This window comes from Pholcus phalangioides, unplaced genomic scaffold (genome assembly GCF_987345545.1).
Source record: "Pholcus phalangioides strain wild (caught in Gottingen) unplaced genomic scaffold, Ppha-v1.0 ptg000007l_1, whole genome shotgun sequence".
NCBI lineage: Eukaryota > Metazoa > Arthropoda > Arachnida > Araneae > Pholcidae > Pholcus > Pholcus phalangioides.
The window spans coordinates 48612698-48633378 of NW_028301600.1; the positions used below are offsets into that span (position 1 = coordinate 48612698).

At 34.8% G+C, this 20681-nt stretch overlaps 1 protein-coding gene across 1 annotated transcript in view; it reads left to right on the forward strand.

Moving 5' to 3' along the window:
• Ufd4 (ubiquitin fusion-degradation 4-like) overlaps window positions 1-20681 on the forward strand; it is a 222932-nt gene that overhangs the window by 34307 nt on the left and 167944 nt on the right. The window contains exons 9-12 of the mRNA XM_089233406.1: window positions 7597-7768; window positions 10633-10777; window positions 12826-12996; window positions 16812-17037. Of these exons, the coding sequence (XP_089089532.1) occupies window positions 7597-7768; window positions 10633-10777; window positions 12826-12996; window positions 16812-17037 (714 nt within the window). The remainder of the gene's footprint in view (window positions 1-7596; window positions 7769-10632; window positions 10778-12825; window positions 12997-16811; window positions 17038-20681) is intronic.

Here is a 20681-nt window from a genome sequence, read left to right on the forward strand (position 1 = left end):
CGCAGGAGCGTCATTCTTAAAAATCTTACATGCCTTCATAATTTGCTGTACATTGTCGAAGAGTGTTGACAGGTTGGACTGTGGAAGACTAAAATAAAAAAAAATTTAATATATAATTTGAGGAGAACAGAAAAGAATTTTCTGTGGTTGCTAGTGCACTGTTTTGGCCAAAACTTTATCTTATAGAATAAAGAAATAAAGCTAAGAAAAAAAAAATTAATGGGGAAAAACTTTTAAATAAAAAAAAAAATTTTAGGAATTTTTTTTTTTGTTGTGCTATATATATATATATATATATATATATATATGATTATGTTGTCTAAGGTGGCTACCAGGGTTTAAGCTAGATAAAAAATTCCTTTCGCAAAAAAGCGAAAATAGGGAGAAAAGCGTTAGCAAAATGCTACAATGCAATGATTGTTGATAAAATATCTACTCGTTCCGTACCTATAGCATGGATGTTTTTCAGATGTCGTACAGGAGTCTCTGAGATACCTTTCAGATATTGTCTATAATTGTTGAAAAAATGAAAGTGTATTTAGAATAATTGTGATTGCTGTAAGTTAAACATTTCTGTCCACGAGGGTTTAAGCTGGATAAAAAATTCCTTTCGCAAAAAAATGAAAAATAGGAGGAAAAGCTTTAGCAAAATGCTACAATGCTAATGTAGTGATTGATAGTTGGATATCTAGTTGTACCTCCTGTATGCATTTTTGCGATAGTGGCTACTACTGCTTTCGCATTCTACGATTTTCTTTTACATTTTGCGAAAAATGCAACCATAGTTTAAACCCTGGGGGGGGGGGGTACCTTCCCCCATCCTACTTTTTAGTCCTGCTTTTTAGTCCTGCTTTTTCCTACTTTTTTGAGTGGAAGGCCTGTAATAATCACCAAAGCAACCCCTAATCTTGCACGTGTAAATGGGGCTAAAATGTGTACAATATAGGATTTTTCTGCACATTTTAAATGTAACAAATTAAGATGACTAATTTTGACATTTAGACAGCATTTTTTTTAGCAATATATCAAAATATGATTGCAGAACAGTAACTTTTTCCCTTGCTTTGACAAATTTTAATTTTTTCATAAACTCACACATATATTCACTTGCAAACGCTCATACACCAAACACAGTGTCCTCTTTAAAAATTGCTTCATAAAGTTTCAATGAACCTCAATTATTGGGCTGCGTAGTTGACTCACATGCTATAGACTAGTGTGAAATTTTAAACTCTGATCTCTGAATAATAACTATGTAATTATAAAATAAAAATTTATTTTTGAATCCTTTATTTGGTCTGGGGGGTTTTTTTTTTCTGTTTGATGAAGTCTCTGTAATTAATGCTGTCACATTTATTATTATCACTGTCAGATATATAAAAAAGTTCATTTATTTTATACTATCCGTATACAAAGTAAAGAATTATTCCAATGCAAAAATAACTTGAACTGTTTAGGGCAGTTCTCAACTGGTGCTCTGCATAGCACTTGGGGCTCTGTGTGCACTTTCTAGGGGCTCTGCGGCTGCTCAAGGAAATTAAAAAAAAATTATAAAAGTATTTAAATAATAATAAATTGGTAACTTTGATGAATAATTAAAATATAGGTCTACAGGACTCTGGCACAGAATTTTTTTACTAAAAATTTCTCAGTGAGTCAAAAAACGTTGAGGATCGTTGGTCTAGGGATTCCCAATGTTTTAATGTTTGCAACAGCATTGGAAATGAGATTAGAATTTTAAATATTTTATGACATTCTTGCTTAACTTTGAGACATTGAGTAGCACCGAAAAGTGGTGTGACACAGTGGTTTATACACTGCTCAAAACAATTAGGGGAGCAAGCAAAAAAAGTGAAGAAAACCGTGCGAGACAGCCACGTATTGGCATACAATGGATAGTACATGCGTATCAATGTGCAATACAGAAAAAAGACGTAAAAAAAATTTGGAATTAAGCTTTAATTCTTTGAAAATATGGAAAAAACAGGAAAAGATGATTTAGGGCAACAATTTGGTTCCATGTAAACGATAAAAAAGAGTACTGTTTAGACATGATGCATGAGTTTTAATAGGGCGTGTGGTCTCCTCGAACAGCTAAGACTGCTGCACACCTGTTTGCCATGGATACGATGAGGTTATCGATCAGACTTTGGGGAATACTGTTCCACTCCTCAAGAAGTGCAATCTGCAAGTCTCGGACAGTAACAGGCGGCCTTGGTCGCGCATCAATGCCAATGATTGGATTCAGGTCAGGAGAGCACGCTGGCCATTCCATACGCTGTATTGTTTCAGCTTCAAGCATGTTCTCCACCAGACGAGCTCTATGCGGTCAGACATTATCATCCTGGAAAACAAAGGAATCTCCAATGGCTCCAGCGTAAGGGATGACATGAGGTCGCAGTATCTCGTCTGCATACCTTCGGGCCGTCAAAGTGCCATTCCGAATGATACGCAGGTCTGTACGTCCGCCTATGCTGATTCCACCCCATACCATCCAACCAGCTCGTCTGTATTGTGACCTTTCACGAACGAGTGCAGGGTTATTTCGAGTGCCCCTGTCCCTGCATACCAGAACACGTCGGGTGTCACACTGCAGACTGAATCGGGACTCGTCTGTAAACAGCACTTGGCTCCAATCATGTTGCTCCCAATCTCGATGTTCAGCAGCGCATCTTCTTCGGGCCGCACGGTGGCGTGAGGTCAACGGAATGCAGACCATTGGCCTACGTGCATAGAGCCCTCCCTCATAAAGCCGATTACGTACTGTTTGGCTGGACACCCTTCGTCCTGTTGCCAAGAGCAACCGTCTTTGCAGCTGCGTAGCATTCTCTGTTCTGTTTCGACGGGCTGTTAACCGTGTATACCGGTCATCAGTTGCTGTAGTGGTGCGTGGCCGACCTTGCCCTGGTTGACGTCTAACATTTTCTGTTTCTTGGAATCGATTCCACAGCCTTGCAACAACACTTCTGGCAACTCCAACAGCGTCCGCGACACTACGTTGTGTTTGCCCAGATTCCAGTCTGCCTATAACACGCCATGCCATGGATTCCGGTAAATCACGTTGTTGAGACATCCTCAAGTCACCTTGTCTCAAAAAAAAATACTGCGCAATCGAATTTCACAGTTACGGCAGTAAAACAGACGTTTCTGCAACATCCCGATTTCTGCCCTTATCTCCTTTTTCTGGTTTTTGACATCATGAACTTTGATTTGCATATGAAGTTTTCTTCTTCCGTTTCCTGCTAGGCTTTAAATTGTGGATGATTCATTTTATGTTAATTATCGGTATACATCTTTGCATAATTTTGTTAAAACCATGTGCTCCCCTAATTGTTTTAAGCAGTGTAGTTGTGTCCCTATCACCAAGTCAAACACGTGCCACTCATGACCAATTTAAGGGTACAGTAATACCCAGACTTATGTCTCCTCAAATAAGTCACCCCACATTTACACTGTCTTTTCCTAAAAATGTTTTTTATTCAAAAAGATGAACTTTGAGCAAAATTTTGAAGGCTTTTGATAGCTGAACATTTTTAATAGAGAAATGTTACCTTGTGTGATTTACATAGAAGAGACTAATAGATAAGAAAAAAAAAATCTGCACATTTCCAGGAAATTGAATTGTAAGTTTGGGTAACCACTTCTCTGTTTAGAGATTGGTATAGTGAATGGTTTATCCTGTTAAATGAGTATTTTATAGCTTGTTACAAAAATTGCCCTTTAAGAGAATGTTAATCATAGATATATATATAATGCCAAGGCTATATGGGGGGTCTACACCCCTGAAATGCAAGAAAATGTCTGATATATAAAGAATAACATGGTTAAGTTTATTTTTCTGTAATTTTGTCCCTGTCCTTGAAAAACCAATTTTCCCCCGCCCTGAAAGAAATCTCTGGCTACTGCCCTAGATAACTCACCCGGACACACACCTGAAATTGTGGATTTTGACGCAAGAGTGAAAGTTATTTTTCTGCTTCAGAACAAAACTTGTTCATTTGAGCTGATGGTGTTTAATTGGTTCGCTTACAAGGTTTCGGCAAGAAATTCAGATCTCTATTTGATGAATGAATGAAAAATATGGTAACCTCGTCTTAGACTTATGGGTGGGTGGTTTCACAAAACCTAGCACGGTGACCAGAGGTCAATTGTACTTTAGCCTCGTCCTAACCTAACCGCACATTAGAGAAAGGTAAAGAAGTTGAAGGGAAAAACAAATGAGAAAGGGGAAACAGTTTGATACATAAGTGCAGATAAGAGAGAGTAGTTATACGAAGTAGATTTCTCTTTTCACCATCACCCAACCAGATTCTCTTTTGCTCTTATACGTACATCATATGTGGGGAAAGAGCCACTAATAATTGTATAGAAATAAAAAGGCAGGTAAAAAGAACAACTTTGTAGGGTTACAAAGCCTGACGATGATGAGAGGAAAGAAAACAGCGTATTTGACTTTATTCCAAAGATGTTTGTTCACAATATTACGTCTTTAATCGTAAAGTGGTTAAAACATATTAGATTCAGCATTATTTTGCTAATTTGAACACAGCAATGAGATAAATTTAAGAATTGACTGTCAAAGACTTTCGGAAAAAAATAAACATCTCAGATAAAGTTGCAATCATAGGGAATTGATGAAGTTAACAAAACAATGAGAGATGCACGGATGAAACTGGGTTCCTTTTTTTCCCCAAAGATTCAGAAAAATTCTGGAAATTCTGATTTTATATCTTTCCTAATTATGATATTGTCGTAAAAAGAAGGTGAAAAATCTCATTTAGAATTAGATGCTAAAGATGTTGGTGAACTCCTGAATTCCCATGATATGGAACTAATTATTGATGATCTGATATAATTGAAGCGAAGTTCTCTAGAAGAAACAGAAGATTTTGACCCTAAGCCTACACAAAAGTTTATGATAATAGCAGGGGTGGGAACTCTGTGCCAATTGCGCCGCACTGCGCCAAAACGAATATCTTGCACCATCCTGCTCCAATAGCGTATTTTCGCATTTTTCTGCGCCAAATAGCGAATTTTGCTCCAGTATGCCCGGAATTTTGGAAAGGACGCCAAAAAATTTTTGTTCCTGCTAGCCACGAAACGTTTCTTTACGAGAAGAGCGTGTTTTATTCCACTATACTTAAACTGTCGCCTTAAACTATCGGCCCCTGATCGGGCTTTCCATCGCGAAACCCTGATATTGTCCGTGATCGTGGAACTGAGGATGGTTTGCAATGCCTTTCAGCTTTAAAGTACAAATTCGAGTGTTTCCGTTTAAAAAAAAAAGTCGTTACCGGAAGCAGCAGAAATTACTGTAGTCGATTGCCATTGTGTTAAATCCTGATGTTTCGTGAAAAAAATTTTCATTCCGGGAGTAAAAAGCGCATGTCAGCCGAATTACGAACGTTCGTTTAGAAACTTTGCCGAATAACGAGCGTTAATCCGCCAATGTTGCAGAATAACGAGCATTAAATCGTCAATATCGCGAAATAGCGAGTGTCAGATCGCTAATCTCGCCAGATAATGAGTGCTGAATCGCCAAACATCGAGTTGATTCTTCCGAAATTCTCTCCCATTTTGCAACAATTTCTCTCCAAGTATAAAAAAATTAAAATCTTATAAAATTTTTTTAGCTCATTTGAAGTGCTGCTGTTCAAGGCAGCAAATAGTGCCCTTAGTAAGCAAAAATTATCTTAAATAGACGGGTGCAAAAAATTTTATGACAGCCGCTCTTTCAAACAAGGTGTCAAAAGCCTAAAACACCAAAAACAAAAATCAAGCTGACGAAAAGATGTTTGATAACAAAAGACAGAGCAGTTTTATTTTGAAAAGGGTTGAGGGTTAACGAAAATATTCTTGTTAATTTCACTGCTCCAATTTATAAATATCTGCTCCGAATCCCATATTTTGCTGCTCCAAATACTGAATTTGCTGCTCCAAAACTGCTCCAAATCCTGAATTTCGCTGCTCCAAAGCTGCTCCGAAATGGACTTAGTCACTTCCCACCCCTGTAATAGCAAAATTAATCAAGAGGATCTGGATTTTACTAAAGCTGGAATGAACATCCTTGAATATGTTGCCTCATTATTTCAACATTATATCAATAAAAAAGTTTACTTTGAGTCACAGCATTAGTCTTGGAATGAATTACTGATATAAGTCAGGGTGTCACTGTACTCTAGCATGCTACAGGACACCATTTGTGTTACTAGTCTGTAGAGATTAATCAAAACCACTTACATCACCCTTCTGTCCTACTATAATTTTCATGAAAACAGCTTTCAAATATTTTTTTCCCACGATGCTGGACTTTTATCTGTGCATTCTTTGTAGAACTCTGACTTTTCATATTTTCTGAATTTTGTGTTACACTGCAATCATTCATATAAGCTTTGGAAAATAAAATTCTTGTGCAATATGGACTTGTTTAATTGCTATCTGGATGGCAGTCATTTTTCTTTTAAACATAATGATTTTAATAAACTTAATAAAGCATTCATTTAAACAATATTCAAAAGAAGCCAAAAAAAACTGCTATTCTGTCTGTTTAATTTGAAGTCTGTAGAATCAAGATCTGTTAAATTAATAGTTTAAAGTGTAAAAATTTTTATCTAACCAGCATGAAAGTTTTTGAAAAATTTTAAATTAAAAGTAAAATCTAATTAAATTTTAGCTAACAGATAGTGTGTGAGAACTGTTGCAATGGTAATACATGTCTGTGGATTCCAGGCAAATGAAAAAGTTAGAGACTAATTGTTTATGCTTGTTGAAGGAGCAGATGGCTCTTTCTCTGATGCTCTGTAGAGGGAGTCCTGAACATATTTTGCTGTGCACATGCTCACTTGAACAATGGCCCCCAAAACAACCTGATACAGTAGAGCCTCCCATACGGATACTTCCTCCTTAATGGACACTTTTTAAAATTACGCCAATGGACTCAATGCATTTTACTATTTATTAATACACTCCTCATTTGTAGACAAAATTTCTGTTCCTTGGATGTCTGTTAACGAGAGGTTCTACTGTAGTTTGGTCAGAACGGCCCAGATGTTAGTAGTTTGTGATATGGGAATTCTGTTTTTCTTATTCTAATAATTTGACTCCATTTCAACTGTAAACAGGGTGAATTACATTTTATTTTAGCATATCTAGTGATAAAACATTCCTCCATAATATGTAAATTATAGAAAAGAAAATAATTCCTTTTATACCCTGTTTCAAGCCCTTTCATCTAATCACTTCATTTCTTTAATCATTTGCATATCTGCCTGACTCGTAGCTGTTGTTACAGTTTTGAAAGAAAGTGGCAACTCCCTGGTGTACAGATATTTTTAAGGATTGTGTGTGAGATGATTTCTTAATTTCAACAGTTTTGAACTAAAATGTAAAATTCCAAATTATATGTATTAAGTTTTGCAATGGAAAGTTGAATGGTGAAATTCATTACTTAAGTCAAGTTCTTATTCTTTGAATGTTTGAAATTAAATTTTGTCAGCAGGAGACAAATAATGATAATTTAATTTTATTACTGATTTAGAACACAAAATTTGTGTTTTTTCATAATTTTTATCATTACATAAATTTTTCACGTCATAGGTGAATGGATGTGTCCGGTCTCTGAAAATGGTAAATTTGGTGAAAAACGAACCAATGATGTAGAGGAAGATACCGAGCCAAAGGGTGATCCTGAGATGGCCCCTGTTTATTTAAAATGTTTGCTTCCAGTATTTTGTCAAACTTACCAACAAACGATGATAAGAACTGTGCGGTAAGTTTTTGAAAATTTTTCGTCAAGCATCAGAACACATCGATTAGCTATAGTATCTGTAGCTGATTGAAAGACGATGATGAAAAAAATAAAATCATCTGCTTTGTTTATGTTTAGTTTTTATATTTAGAAGAGATTTTATAAATGTTTAGAGGTTTCTCGAAATTACGAGTTTTGCATAAAATAATAAGTAACATTAAATAAAACAAATTTGTTTATTGAACATAGGAATTTAAAAAAAAAATCAAGGCATTATGGTAGGAATTCATTTTTTTTACTATAAATACTCAAATTAGTATTCACCTCAATACACTATCTACTGAATTGTATCTTTAAGCATATTTTTTTCTTCAATTTGTTGCCTGGCAGCTGAATGCCAACATCTGATTGAACAAGTCTGGTTGCAAAATATGTCTTGGCACAGTTATCTATAAATCTTTTCTGAATTGGCTATAAACATTTTCCCATGAATTCTTGTGTGTGACATAAAAGATAATTTTTCTTTTTAATCCCATAATGTTACTTCTTTTCATAAATAACACTTTGGTGCATCCTTTGTCTCTCTTGCATTGCTCTCTCTCAGCTGTGAGGAGATAGCTTTCAAACTTCAGGATACATTCTCTATTTATTTGGTGGAACTGTACTCTATTCTTCATGTTCTATGTCATATACGACACAAATGCCACAGACAATGCATCATTTATAGCGAACTCATCCATTCATTCATGCCATTTTTCATGAACTGCATCGCCTCATTCATCACGGTACCACAGTAAAATTTTACTGGGTACCAGGTCACGTTGGAATACCGGGCAATAAAAAAGAAAACACAGCTTGAACAACATCTAACATTTACAATAACCTTTTAGTCCCTGCTAGTGACCACTTCTCAATCCTTCGAGAAGTGATGCATCGCCACTGGCAGGATCATTGGAATAACCAAATAAATAATAAACTATATGCCATCAAGCCTACACTTGACTATTGGCATTCAAGCTGCAGGACTAACTGAAAGGAAATTCTGCTTGTCCAGTTACACATAGGACATAGTCGCCTCATGCAATCATGCTTATTATTACAAGAGAGAGAGAGTCAACCTGAGTACCTACATTATCAAAGTCTATTGACCATCTCTCATGCTTTTACTTTACTTGTTCACATCATTGTCATCATTTTATGACTGCTTTTGGTCATATTCATCTTTCACTTCATGACATTTTATCTGACCATTGTGATGCATCTCACATTTTTGAATTCATTAGAGCCATTGGTTTGTACGACAAATTATATTTTTTACAATCTGTCATTGTTTTACGTTTCACACGTACTTTCACTTTTTGACATGACAAGAACAAGTCTTGTCTTATTTTTATATGGACATTTGTTTTGGCGCAGCTTGACCTAGATGGTTCTTGCGTCAATAAAATCGAAATCCAATCCAATCACTCTCTCAGTGTTACAATGGTGCTCTCACTTTTGAACATTTTTTATATACAGGGTGATTATAAAAAAACTATTCCGACATATGGGCCCCTTAACTATCATACCATTCACAGAAACTGAATGAAATTTTGGCATAAGGTATTTTGATGTATGCGCTCAAGAATGATATGAAAAACAACAGTGTCACTCTAACAGTTACGATTACAGTGAGAAAATTTCGAAAATATCAAATGGAAACACCAAGTTTTTTGTATTGGAATGTGATCTCCATTGTGAAAAACCCTAAATAGCATTCGAACGGCAACTGTAGCATGAAAATCACCGGCATTAGATAGGCTAAAAGTGAGGACAACCAATAAGGACAGAGAAGCAGCATAAAATAAAGCATTTTATTGTGTTTCACAAATTTTCCACATGACCTTGTGGAGGACTAATCAGGCTGGGATCTCAGCCGAAGAAACGGTGTGACGAATGAAATGAACATTAATGCTCTGGTGCATGGCAAAGTCCTTTTTACTTTTTCCTTGCCTAGCTCCGCGGATTTTCGTGCTACAGGTGCCATTCCAACACTATTTAGTGTTTTTCATTATGGAGATCACATTCCAATACAAAAAACTTGGTGTTGCCATTTGATATTTTCGAAATTTTCTCACTGTAACCGTAACTGTTTGAGTGACACTGTTGTTTTCCATATCATTCTTGAGGGCATACCTCAAAATACCTTATGCCAAAATTTCATTCAGTTTCTGTGAATGTTTCTGTATGATAGTTAGGGGAACATATGTCGGGATAGTTTTTTATAATCACCCCGTATATACAGGGTGCTTTATCATTTTGTCATTAAAAAAAAGAAAAACTATTAGAAGACTTACATGCTTTGTTTTAATTTTATCTGGGAGCACAAATCACACTATGGACATTATTTCCAAAATAGCATTTAAAATTTTAGCAAATATTCAAGATTTCCTTTTGTTTTTGTTATGTATTATTCATTTGTTGAAGGATTCCTTCACAAAATATATGTATAGCCTCACAATTCATATTAAATAACTTAAAACTCAAAATTAGTGTCTGCCTAAGCTTTTGTGCAGCACTTTATTTGTGAATAAGATTAGAAAGATTTTCACATGGAAAAACATAACTGATGTTTGATTGAAAAATTAGTTGTAAATTCTGTTCTTTTATGCATACTCCCCAAAATTAATTGTTATAAACAATCAAAATAACATAGTCAAGCCAGAAAATTCTCAAAGGTTATGGAAAAACTGTTTTTACATATGAAATTTCATTATATTTATATTCATTGTAAGTGGGTTTGACTGTAATATATATGCTCTAGTGAAGTTCATGTATTCGTTCAAAAATTCAATTTTCTGTCAACCTGTAACTTATAAGTTGATTTGGTGTTTTTTTATGTACAGGAAGTCAAGTTTGAATTTGATTCGTAAAATGACTCATTACATGCATCCATCATTATTGACTGAATTTGTTAATGCTGAATCATCAGAACTCAGTAATTTTGCTGCTCAGCTTGTGGAAGTTATTTCTAGTGTTCTGGATGGCGAGGTATGCTTTATTTTTATAGTTTCTTCATTAATAGAGAACCAAAAGAGGGGGGCAAATATAAATAGTTGTTTGTTAATTTATTTTTTATCTCAAAACAGATTTTCTTAAATTTATCTGCATTGAATTAAATGCATTTATTTATTCCTTTGCACATAAATGAACAAGCTATATCATTCCAACCCATTCCTTTTTTGTTTTTCCTTGGTTTTTTTAACCTTGACTTCAAGAAATTGATTGAGAGAAAAAAAAAATTTGTTATCAAATAAAAGTTATCTTAAGAGAGTAAAACTTAGAGTGGCATACTGTCTACCAAAGACAAATTTAAACTCTAATACTTTAATGAGGCTACCATCTATTTGTTACTAACTTTATTTTAAATGATTTTTGCTTGAGCATGACTTCAATAACTTGTTTTTAAATTACCTTGTGTTTACATTAACACATTTTCTCAACATTAATTACTTAAATTTGCCATTTTAGGAATCATTTTCATCATGATAAATTCTGATGTTTTTAATTTAACACTAGATCACAGAGCAGTCATTTTCACTGATGCTAAAACTTTGAAAGCCAACTACAGCTGTTTTTTTTAAGGCAATTTCACTTTGACTTTTTTTAAATTTAATGATTATCTATAAACAGGAAAACATGCTTTTTATTGTTAACATAGTTGCAAGCAATGTACTGTTTATAGTATATGGTTACTGCCAGTAGTTCTCAACTTTTTTGCGACCATGTTGTGGTAAATTATTTAATAATTACTTAAATTATTTCATGGCTATGAAATTGAGATAAACAATTAATTGCGCACTATTTATATGGTTACTAACTAAAAGCACATCAATAAGTAACTAAAAACAGCAAATAATTATTAAAGATACCTTAGTCTGTACTTACATGGTTCCCATGCAGGTGTTCTGGAAAATCGTACATTCCTAAGTTTGTGAATCTCCGTAATAATAACAACTTCATTCGTATATGGGGCCAGACCCATGCAAGTATGGTGTGCAGTTAAAAAACATGATTTATTAGTATGCACATAATCATAGCATTTACACATAATAGCAATTTAAAAAAATTGATATAAACTCAAACTTCACAGCTACATTAAAAAAATAAAACAATTTTTCAATTTTATCTTTAGATGAGTTGGATATTTTTAAAATGAAATTTCGTCTGGTTGGATTGCGAAAAATACAATTTTAGAAGTATGCTTCTTTGTCAGTTAAATAGTGAACATTTGAATAAAATATGAATTGTCAAATAAATTCTGCGCTCAGATGACAAAATGTAACAAGTCACTTTTTCAAAATTTCACGAGGGCAAATTTGTAAACAATACTTTGCAAAAATGTGATACTGTGGCTTTTTGACTTATTGCAATTTGCCACCACTGGTTCCTCATAAACTGAAAGAGATGGACAAAATTTTGTTACCTTCCATAATTTTGACGAACAAGACTTCAGAATGCGAACAACTCAATTTTTTGGAAAAAGTGACTTGTGACATTTTGCCATTTGACCACAGAATTATTGAAGTTACTGCTGCAATTAGGGCAATTCTGGTCAGGATTAAATATTTCATATTCACTAGGCATCAGGGTTTAAGCTGTATAAAAAATTCCTTTCGCAAAAAAGCGAAAATGGGGGGGAAAGCTTTAGCAAAATGCTACGATGCTAAGGGGCCATTCAAGTATTACGTCAGCAGATTTTTAGCCATTTTTGACCCCCCCCCTTGTCAGCAAAACACTGACCCCCTCCACCCCTTGTCAGCAATATTTAGTCAGCAGCTTAGAATATTTCATATCTTCAAAAAGGGTGGTTAATGACGTAAGCAACCTTCAAACTCCACCTGCAGAAACTTTAGCCACAACAGTCAGTATTTTTCAAAAAGATGAACCCCCCCCCCCAGCAGGAAAAAATTACGTATAAATTTCTCTGTAATAAAACACAGTATAAAAATCTCAAAATATAAAAGAGGAGTCAAAATACTTGCGTTTTTATATAATAATTATGTTTATAAAAGGGAAAAAATATAATTTTTTTTCAGGAAGATGACGATGTTTTGTTGACTGCATTGAATATGATTCAAGATCTACTGACAAAAGGTCCTGATATATTTTTAGAGCATTTTGGTCGATTAGGAGTTTTTAGTAAAGTTCATGCACTTGTAGGTCAATGTGAAAATGTGGATGAGAAATCTAGATGCAAGGAAGAAGGTGTAAGTTTTTAGTTACCCTTCATTTGAATTGGTTCAGTGTGTATTATGTATATCTAAATTATATTAGGTATTATTAATTCATACTGGTATGTAAATATGTTCTAAATACATATTCATCTGACATCAACATTCATTGAATTTCAGTCTATCAGTTCCATGACATATCTTTCAGCCATGTGACATAAAATGGGACATTTTTACCAATAGATAATTTATGTTAAAATGATTAAATCACGATTTATACAAATGCAGTCAAACTTCCCTAAGACTGCCACTTAGTGTTTTGTAAAAAAAGTGGCTGTCTCCAGAGGTGACCACCGAATAGAAGATGAATGAGATGCAGGAGTGGAAAATCTGCTACAATTTCTGGTGTTGCTACATTCTGCTACAAAAATGCAGAAATTCTTCAATTCTGCCCCATCTTGTACCAAAAACAAAATTTTCTCTAAAAAAACTTTGAAGTTGCATCACAATAGAAGCTGACTTTCCGATAACATCAGATTGATTCTGTCCTCATCGGATTGAAACTGTCCTTCCCGCAATTTTACTTTTTGGGGACACAAATGGAATTAGCTTGAGGCCCTCTCCCCAGGATTCGGCGCACAGGCTTCCGACAATGTATAAAATGGGGTCAAACTATACGAATTGCCGCTCACCTGCAGAACAATGGGGAAAAACCTTCAATTGCTATTTCCAGCTATTTTTTTACACAAAAATGTTGACTCTTTTGATTTATGCTTCCCTTACTTATTTTTTAAATTGTGTCGATTTTTCCTGACTGGCTTTCCCTGACAAATCATTCATGTATCCTTGTGTGGTGTAGCAGTAGTAGGTAGGGCCTCCAAAAAATGGCTCGGGGATCCATGATGTTCTTAAGTCAGCCACCTCGTTGGGCAATTTGCCTGTTGTATTTGTATTTGTATATGTGGAACCATAGTAGTTGAACCTTTGCTAAAAGATATATGAGTAATAAAACAGATGCATCTTCGCAAGGAAGTTGGAAATTGAAACAAAAGCATTGGGGATGCAGCTTTGCGAAACATGACAAAGATAATAGTAATAATAATCTCAGACCTTCAAATATAATTGTCAAATCCATCTAGTGATGAGATAATAAAGTAGAAGGATGGCTGTACAGAGATGGCAGCACATGTATGACAAATTATTTCGTCATATCTATGTGAAAAAGACAGAAATGTCTGCGTGTCTGCAAATGGCGTCGTAGGTAACGCCATTACGTATATCAGCGACGGCAAATGCCGTCGTAACCGCTTGACTGGTTAAGTTAAAAATAATTTAAGTCTATAGTTTTAATCACTATTAAATTTCTTAGAATTTCTAATAAATATTCTGAGAGTGACCCAACAAAAGAAGTTATCTCAAAGTATGTTGAATCAAACTGGGGTAATGATCAAGAGCAAACTCAAAAAGAAACACTTATCATTTTAAATATGAAATGGGTAAATTCTGGTAAAAGAAGCAAGATCAAATGTTAAAAAATGCTTGAAACTGAAGAGTACAAAAGCACAACTTAGACTTCCATCAGCGGCAAAAACAAGAAAAATAATTAACTTTCCAATGAGTGTTTCAAGTCTCTCCTGTAGTGATCTTTTTTTTTTTTGAATTAGTGATTACCAAGTCTACAAGCTAAACCTAAAAACACTCATTTTCAAATTAGTTTTGAAATCTGAAATACCATATGTTAAAATGTCTCTATGTTTAAAAGCCTCTCATTTGTTGATATTGTAGAGAATGTAAAAATATAAAGACAAAATTTCTTTGTATTTTGTGCCTTGGGAGGGGGGGGGGGGACCCCCTTCTTCTGAGCTGAGATAACACTGTTTTTTAAAGTAAAAAGTAATCCTGTGTATGCTAACTGCATGTATGTATATAAAAACATGTATGTATATAAAACAGAATTTTATTTGCTGCCAAAATTTTAAAGTGCTACAAAACTGATAAATGCTGCTACAAAAACATCATTTTCGCTACTACAGAAATAATTTTTCCTGCTACAAAAATCAAATTTTGATTTTCTACCCGACATGGTAACAAGAGAAAAAAAAAAATTTCGGGGGGGGGGGGGAGGCTGTCGTCTAAATAATAGTTTTCAATGTCACAAAAGAAAATCTTCTGCTCAATTTATTTGTAATCCTCTGAAAACGCATCATATACTTCATGCAGAATTTGAAATACCAGATCCTTCAATCGATTCCTGAATCTATTGTCAGAGATCTGTTCTTTCCATATAGTAAGTACTGTGTATGTTCTTTCCTTCTTTTACTCCCTCACCATTGTTTTACTGTAGTGATTCCCAACATGGGCCTCACGCCCCATAAGAGGGAATTTAAGTTTTTCTATGAAGGCTTGGAACCTTCCGAACTACTTTTTTTTATATCACATCAAATTTTTAATTTTCAAAAAATTTCTTGAAAAGGCTTCTTTTATTTTTCTCTTTCAGTGAAATGGTTCTTAATGTTTTGTGCTCCACGGAAATGTTGTTCCAGTAAGATGATGTCCACGAGCCCCTGTGTCAATAAAATGAAAATAAAGGCCAGACCTCTTTTAAAAAATTATATTCTGGGAAAAAATTATATCAGTTGTCAATCACTGTTCTACTGTATCTCTTCTACCTTTATAAGTGGTGAAGAAATTTTCCACATCCTCACATTTCCTTCACCTATTTAAGATGAAAGATTCGGTAAAGATCATAGGTTATTTGTCTTGTCACCCTGTCCCCCAGGCATATTTTTAAACTGTCTTATCAGCTAAGATCAACCATATAACATTAGCCTTTGTCATCCTATTTACAAATGTTTCCAACCTTATAGTATCACTTATGAACAGAAAATCTGATCAGAGAAATTGGTAGTTTTTTATTATTTTGTGTTGGGGGAAGCATTTATCAGCCCGCAGTCAGGAAAAAATTCTCCTTGAAAAAAATAGATGGAAATTTCTAGAAGGTTTAGTGATTTCGAATTTGTCAGTTATAATGCGGATTAGGAAAATTTGAAAAACCGCTTAAAAATTTAAAGAAAATCAAAATTAATTCTTTTTCATCATTCACTAGTATCCCTGTGAATCAAACTAATAACTGATGTAATAACTCTAGATGAATAACTCTAGAATGTGTGCAATTCAAAGGTTCACTAAAAAAAATTATTTATACCTTCGTTTCGTTACTTTTGTTGCTAACTATTTAACTGGCAAAAAAAAAAAATTGCTAAGAAACCCATTAACATTGAGGAATTAATATGTAATAGATCTAAAAATATATAATTAAGTTAGGCATCTTATGTATTTGCTGATAAATCAATCTATATATTCTCTTCTGAAATATTTTCCATTTTAGGAAACCTTAGCTCTGTAAATAATATAGTAGATACCACTTAGTAGAATCACATAATTTTGTCATTTGGGTATTATTATCACTTTCGTAAAGTACAGAATAGACCAATATAACATAGGAGAGCTTTTTTTATAGTTAAGATTTTGGTTACCAATATTTTTCCATCTAAACTTTTTCTTTTTGCATATTTTGAAACTATGGTTGAATCAGACTCATTTTTTCCTATAAGTTATTGTTATCAATCTGCAAGACTGTGTAGGAGGTCAAAAGGCTGTCTTATTGGCCAAAATTTCTATACTCAGTTCACAATCTCCTGATTGGGCCGAAATAGCTGCTATGATCCATGTATGTGTGATGCTGCTTTTGTTATTTCTTTCCTATAGTGAAGATGTGTAAGGTAAATAAATTATCTTTCTTTAGTTCATGTAGTTCTTAGTCATGATTATGTTTGTATGTCATCCCTTAGGAAATAGATGTAGCTTTGGATGATGCTAAGGAAATTGCTCCAGGTAAACCTTATCATTGGCGAGATTGGTGTATTGTTCGTGGACGTGATTGCTTATACCTGTGGAGTGATGCAGCTGCTTTAGAGTTATCTCATGGAAGCAATGGCTGGTTTAGATTTATACTTGATGGAAAACTTGCTACCATGTATTCAAGTGGCAGCCCAGAAGGCGGGTCAGATAGCTCAGGTAAGATTGATATTCAGTGTTACATAAAACATGAAATTTCTAAAATTAGATTTGATAGACCACAGCAAAACCTCGTTTATACTGTGTAAAGTCATACAATTGAGACTTCTTTTTTGCCCTCTATGGTCCTGTGTATATTTGAATACACACATAGCAAATACATGGTTAGAAAACCTACTATAACGATTTATTTTCCCAATTTTTCTGAAATTTTAGAAAAAGTACATCTTTTTGTGTAATTTCAATAAAAACTACAGCTATATAAGTACAACGAATCCTTGTTAGTGTTATTTTTTGAGAGCTGCAGAAATTTTACATTTTCAGAGATATATTAAATTGCACCAAATTGAGGGAATCTCAAACAAAATTCAAGATAAAAACTATTCAACTTCCTATTCAAGCAAGATTTTATCTGAACTACGAAGTACGAAAGCCTGGATAACCAAGCGGAGATCAAGATGTAGTTTGGAAAGAAAATTCTCACATTCTTCTGTGGGGAATCGAACCACCAGTCTCTCATTGCCCGGGCGAGTGTTCTAACCATTGAACTACAGAGGATAGACATTTTCATTCCTTAGAGCCATATGTATGAATGCTGAACAGGGCTGCGCATGGACAGCCTCCTAGCTCAGCTAATAGCTCTTGCGATGCTAGCCCCCAGATGGCAACATAGAGAGAGGCCGCTGTGGTGGTCGAGTGGTCATAGTGGTGGACTCGCATCATGGGGACCCGGGTTCGAGCCCCACAGTTGTGGTCAGCTGAAGTTGGTTTTCTGTGGTTCCCAACTTCGAGGCGCAAATGCGAGCCGATCTGCCCATTAAAAAGTCTCGCCACAAAGAGCAACAGGCCTACAAACAGTACAAATATTCAGTCACTACACATCACTCACTTCACTTCTGAGATATAGATGGCAGCACTGAAAATTCATACACAACACTAGATACGCACTCAGACTGTTAGGTACACTTAGGTACACACACTTACACTTCCGGCACAACTCACGTGCTCGGTTTGAAAAAAAAACAAAAATATAGAGAGAGAAACAATCGTTTCTCTGGTTATCCAGGCTTTCGTACTTCGTATGAACAGCAGAGAGTGACATCATTTCTCTCTAAAAGATTTTATCTGTTTATAGGTAACAGTAAAATCAATGCAAACTATATTTTACCCGTAATTAACTATTTTAGCTAATTAAAAAATCCATTCTAATTAATCAAATTACTGTGCTGATGTATTGTTGCAATTAAACTATGCTAATTGCACCACTTCACACCTGTTTTTTTATGTTTTTTTTTCAATATGTTTTTAGGGGGTGGACCACATAGGTTGTTAAAAAAATAGACCCCCCCCCCTCAACAAACATACAAAATATTATGAAGTTCAATGTGTTTAATTACATCTCCAATTCTGTTATTAAAAAATCATTCCAATCATATTAAGGGGAATAATTGAATTTTAATACCACATTTCAAATCACTTAAAGAAATAAAATTAGCAAAACATTACCTTTGCTTAAGAAAATTTCCCATCTTGCACTCTCATCTTTTTTGACAGACATGATCTGCAACCAGCAGCTTCATCTTTGATTTTATTTCTCTGTTTTACAATAGTTTTCAAAGTTGACACAGGGATATTCAATCGTTGATTGTCAACTTTCATCGTTAATTTAAAATTCTTGTCAAATTCCCCCAAAATTTCCAGTTTATCTTTTAGAGGAAAGTGTCTTTCATTTTCTCAACATTACAAACAGTGGATTTGATACAACCAGCAAGCAAAGCACCACAACGGAAGAAAATTCCACTAAAAACGATCAGAAGAACTGACACAATACTATGGGTGCATACGGTATGCCTTTCATCTGTAGACCTATACACTCCGAATGCTTACAATGAACTTTTCCACCCTCTGGGGCGGGATTACACGATAAAACTCTTATAAAAGTTCTTTCATAAAACTTGAAAAATGCAACCAATAAGCCTATTAGCTACATTCGCTCAAAAGTAACAGATAATCTTATTGGTTGTATTTCATTTTCCAAGTTTTATCAAAGAGCTTTTACAAAATTTTTATCTTGTATTCCTGGCCTAACATTGAAAAAATTCTGAAAAGACAAATGGCCATCTTTCAAACAATTAAAACCTGTTTCTTTGGAGCTCACTACGTCTCTGTATTCTCAGAAACAATCAATAAGAAAATTCCTTTGAGTGTCTGCTCTAAATGGTCATTGGCCACCTCAATTTCTATTCTAATATATGTCAGCATTATATCACCTAAAAATTTATGGCTTTTCTGGTGATAATATACAAAAAGAACTGTTTTTGCAACATGTTTTCACTGTCTACAACAATTGCGCATATTTGATAGGTATAAATGTCATTTTCTTAAAAATATTTGGAGTTTGAGTCGAAGTGAAGTGATAAGTCGAATAATTGAGGTTTCATGTTGAATAAATCAACTATTTTCTGAAGCCAAATGTCATATAAATGTAAAAGTTGTGTAATTGAGCGACATAAACAATGTCCCACTGTATTTCAAGCTAAGTATGTTGTTGCATCTATATTACAGGTGTAAATATACAATTGAGTTTTCATACAAGTAAAGTCATTGGTTCCATCAAAAAATTTTTTAGTGTGGATAATTCATTATAGGAAAGTAATTTCCATTGTAGAATCAACAAAATGTAAGCACTCAGGTAAATGATTTCTTCTTTTGTAGAACCCTATTATAACATGCTGTGATGCACCCATAAATTGAATTGTTGGTTGTCCCCAGTTATTTTATTGCAATAAAGAAAATTCACTTTTATAAGCATCTTTACACAGTGGTTAGGTTACAACACAGGAGTGAACCATGTCCCCTGACACACATGGGATAACAGGGTTTCACTGAGTATGAAAATTTATTTCATAGAAATTAGTTGCTATATTCCCCTGCATTAGCCTTTACATGCTGGAAAACAGCGAGATACTAGCATGCCAGGTAATTAAAATCACAAGAGTCCAAATACACTGCTCAAAACAATTAGGGGAGCACATGGTTTTAACAAAATTATGCAAAGATGTATACCGATAAGTAACATAAAATGAATCATCCAGAATTTAAAGCCTAGCAGGAAACGGAAGAAGAAAACTTCATATGCAAATCAAAGTTCATGATGTCAAAAACCAGAAAAAGGAGATAAGGACAGAAATCGGGATGTTGCAGAAACGTCTGTTTTACTGCCGTAACTGTGAAATTCGATTGCGCAGTATTTTTTTTTTGAGACAAGGTGACTTGAGGATGTCTCAACAACGTGATTTATCGGAATCCATGGCATGGCGTGTTATAGGCAGACTGAAATCCGGGCAACACACAACGTAGTGTCGCGGACGCTGTTGGAGTTGCCAGAAGTGTTGTTGCAAGGCTGTGGAATCGATTCCAAGAAACAGGAAATGTTAGACGTCGACCAGGGCAAGGTCGGCCATGCGCCACTACAGCAACTGATGAGTGACCGGTATATACGGTTAACAGCCCGTCGAAACAGAACAGAGAATGCTACGCAGCTGCAAAGACGGTTGCTCTTGGCAACAGGACGAAGGGTGTCCAGCCAAACAGTACGTAATCGGCTTCTTGAGGGAGGGCTCTATGCACGTAGGCCAATGGTC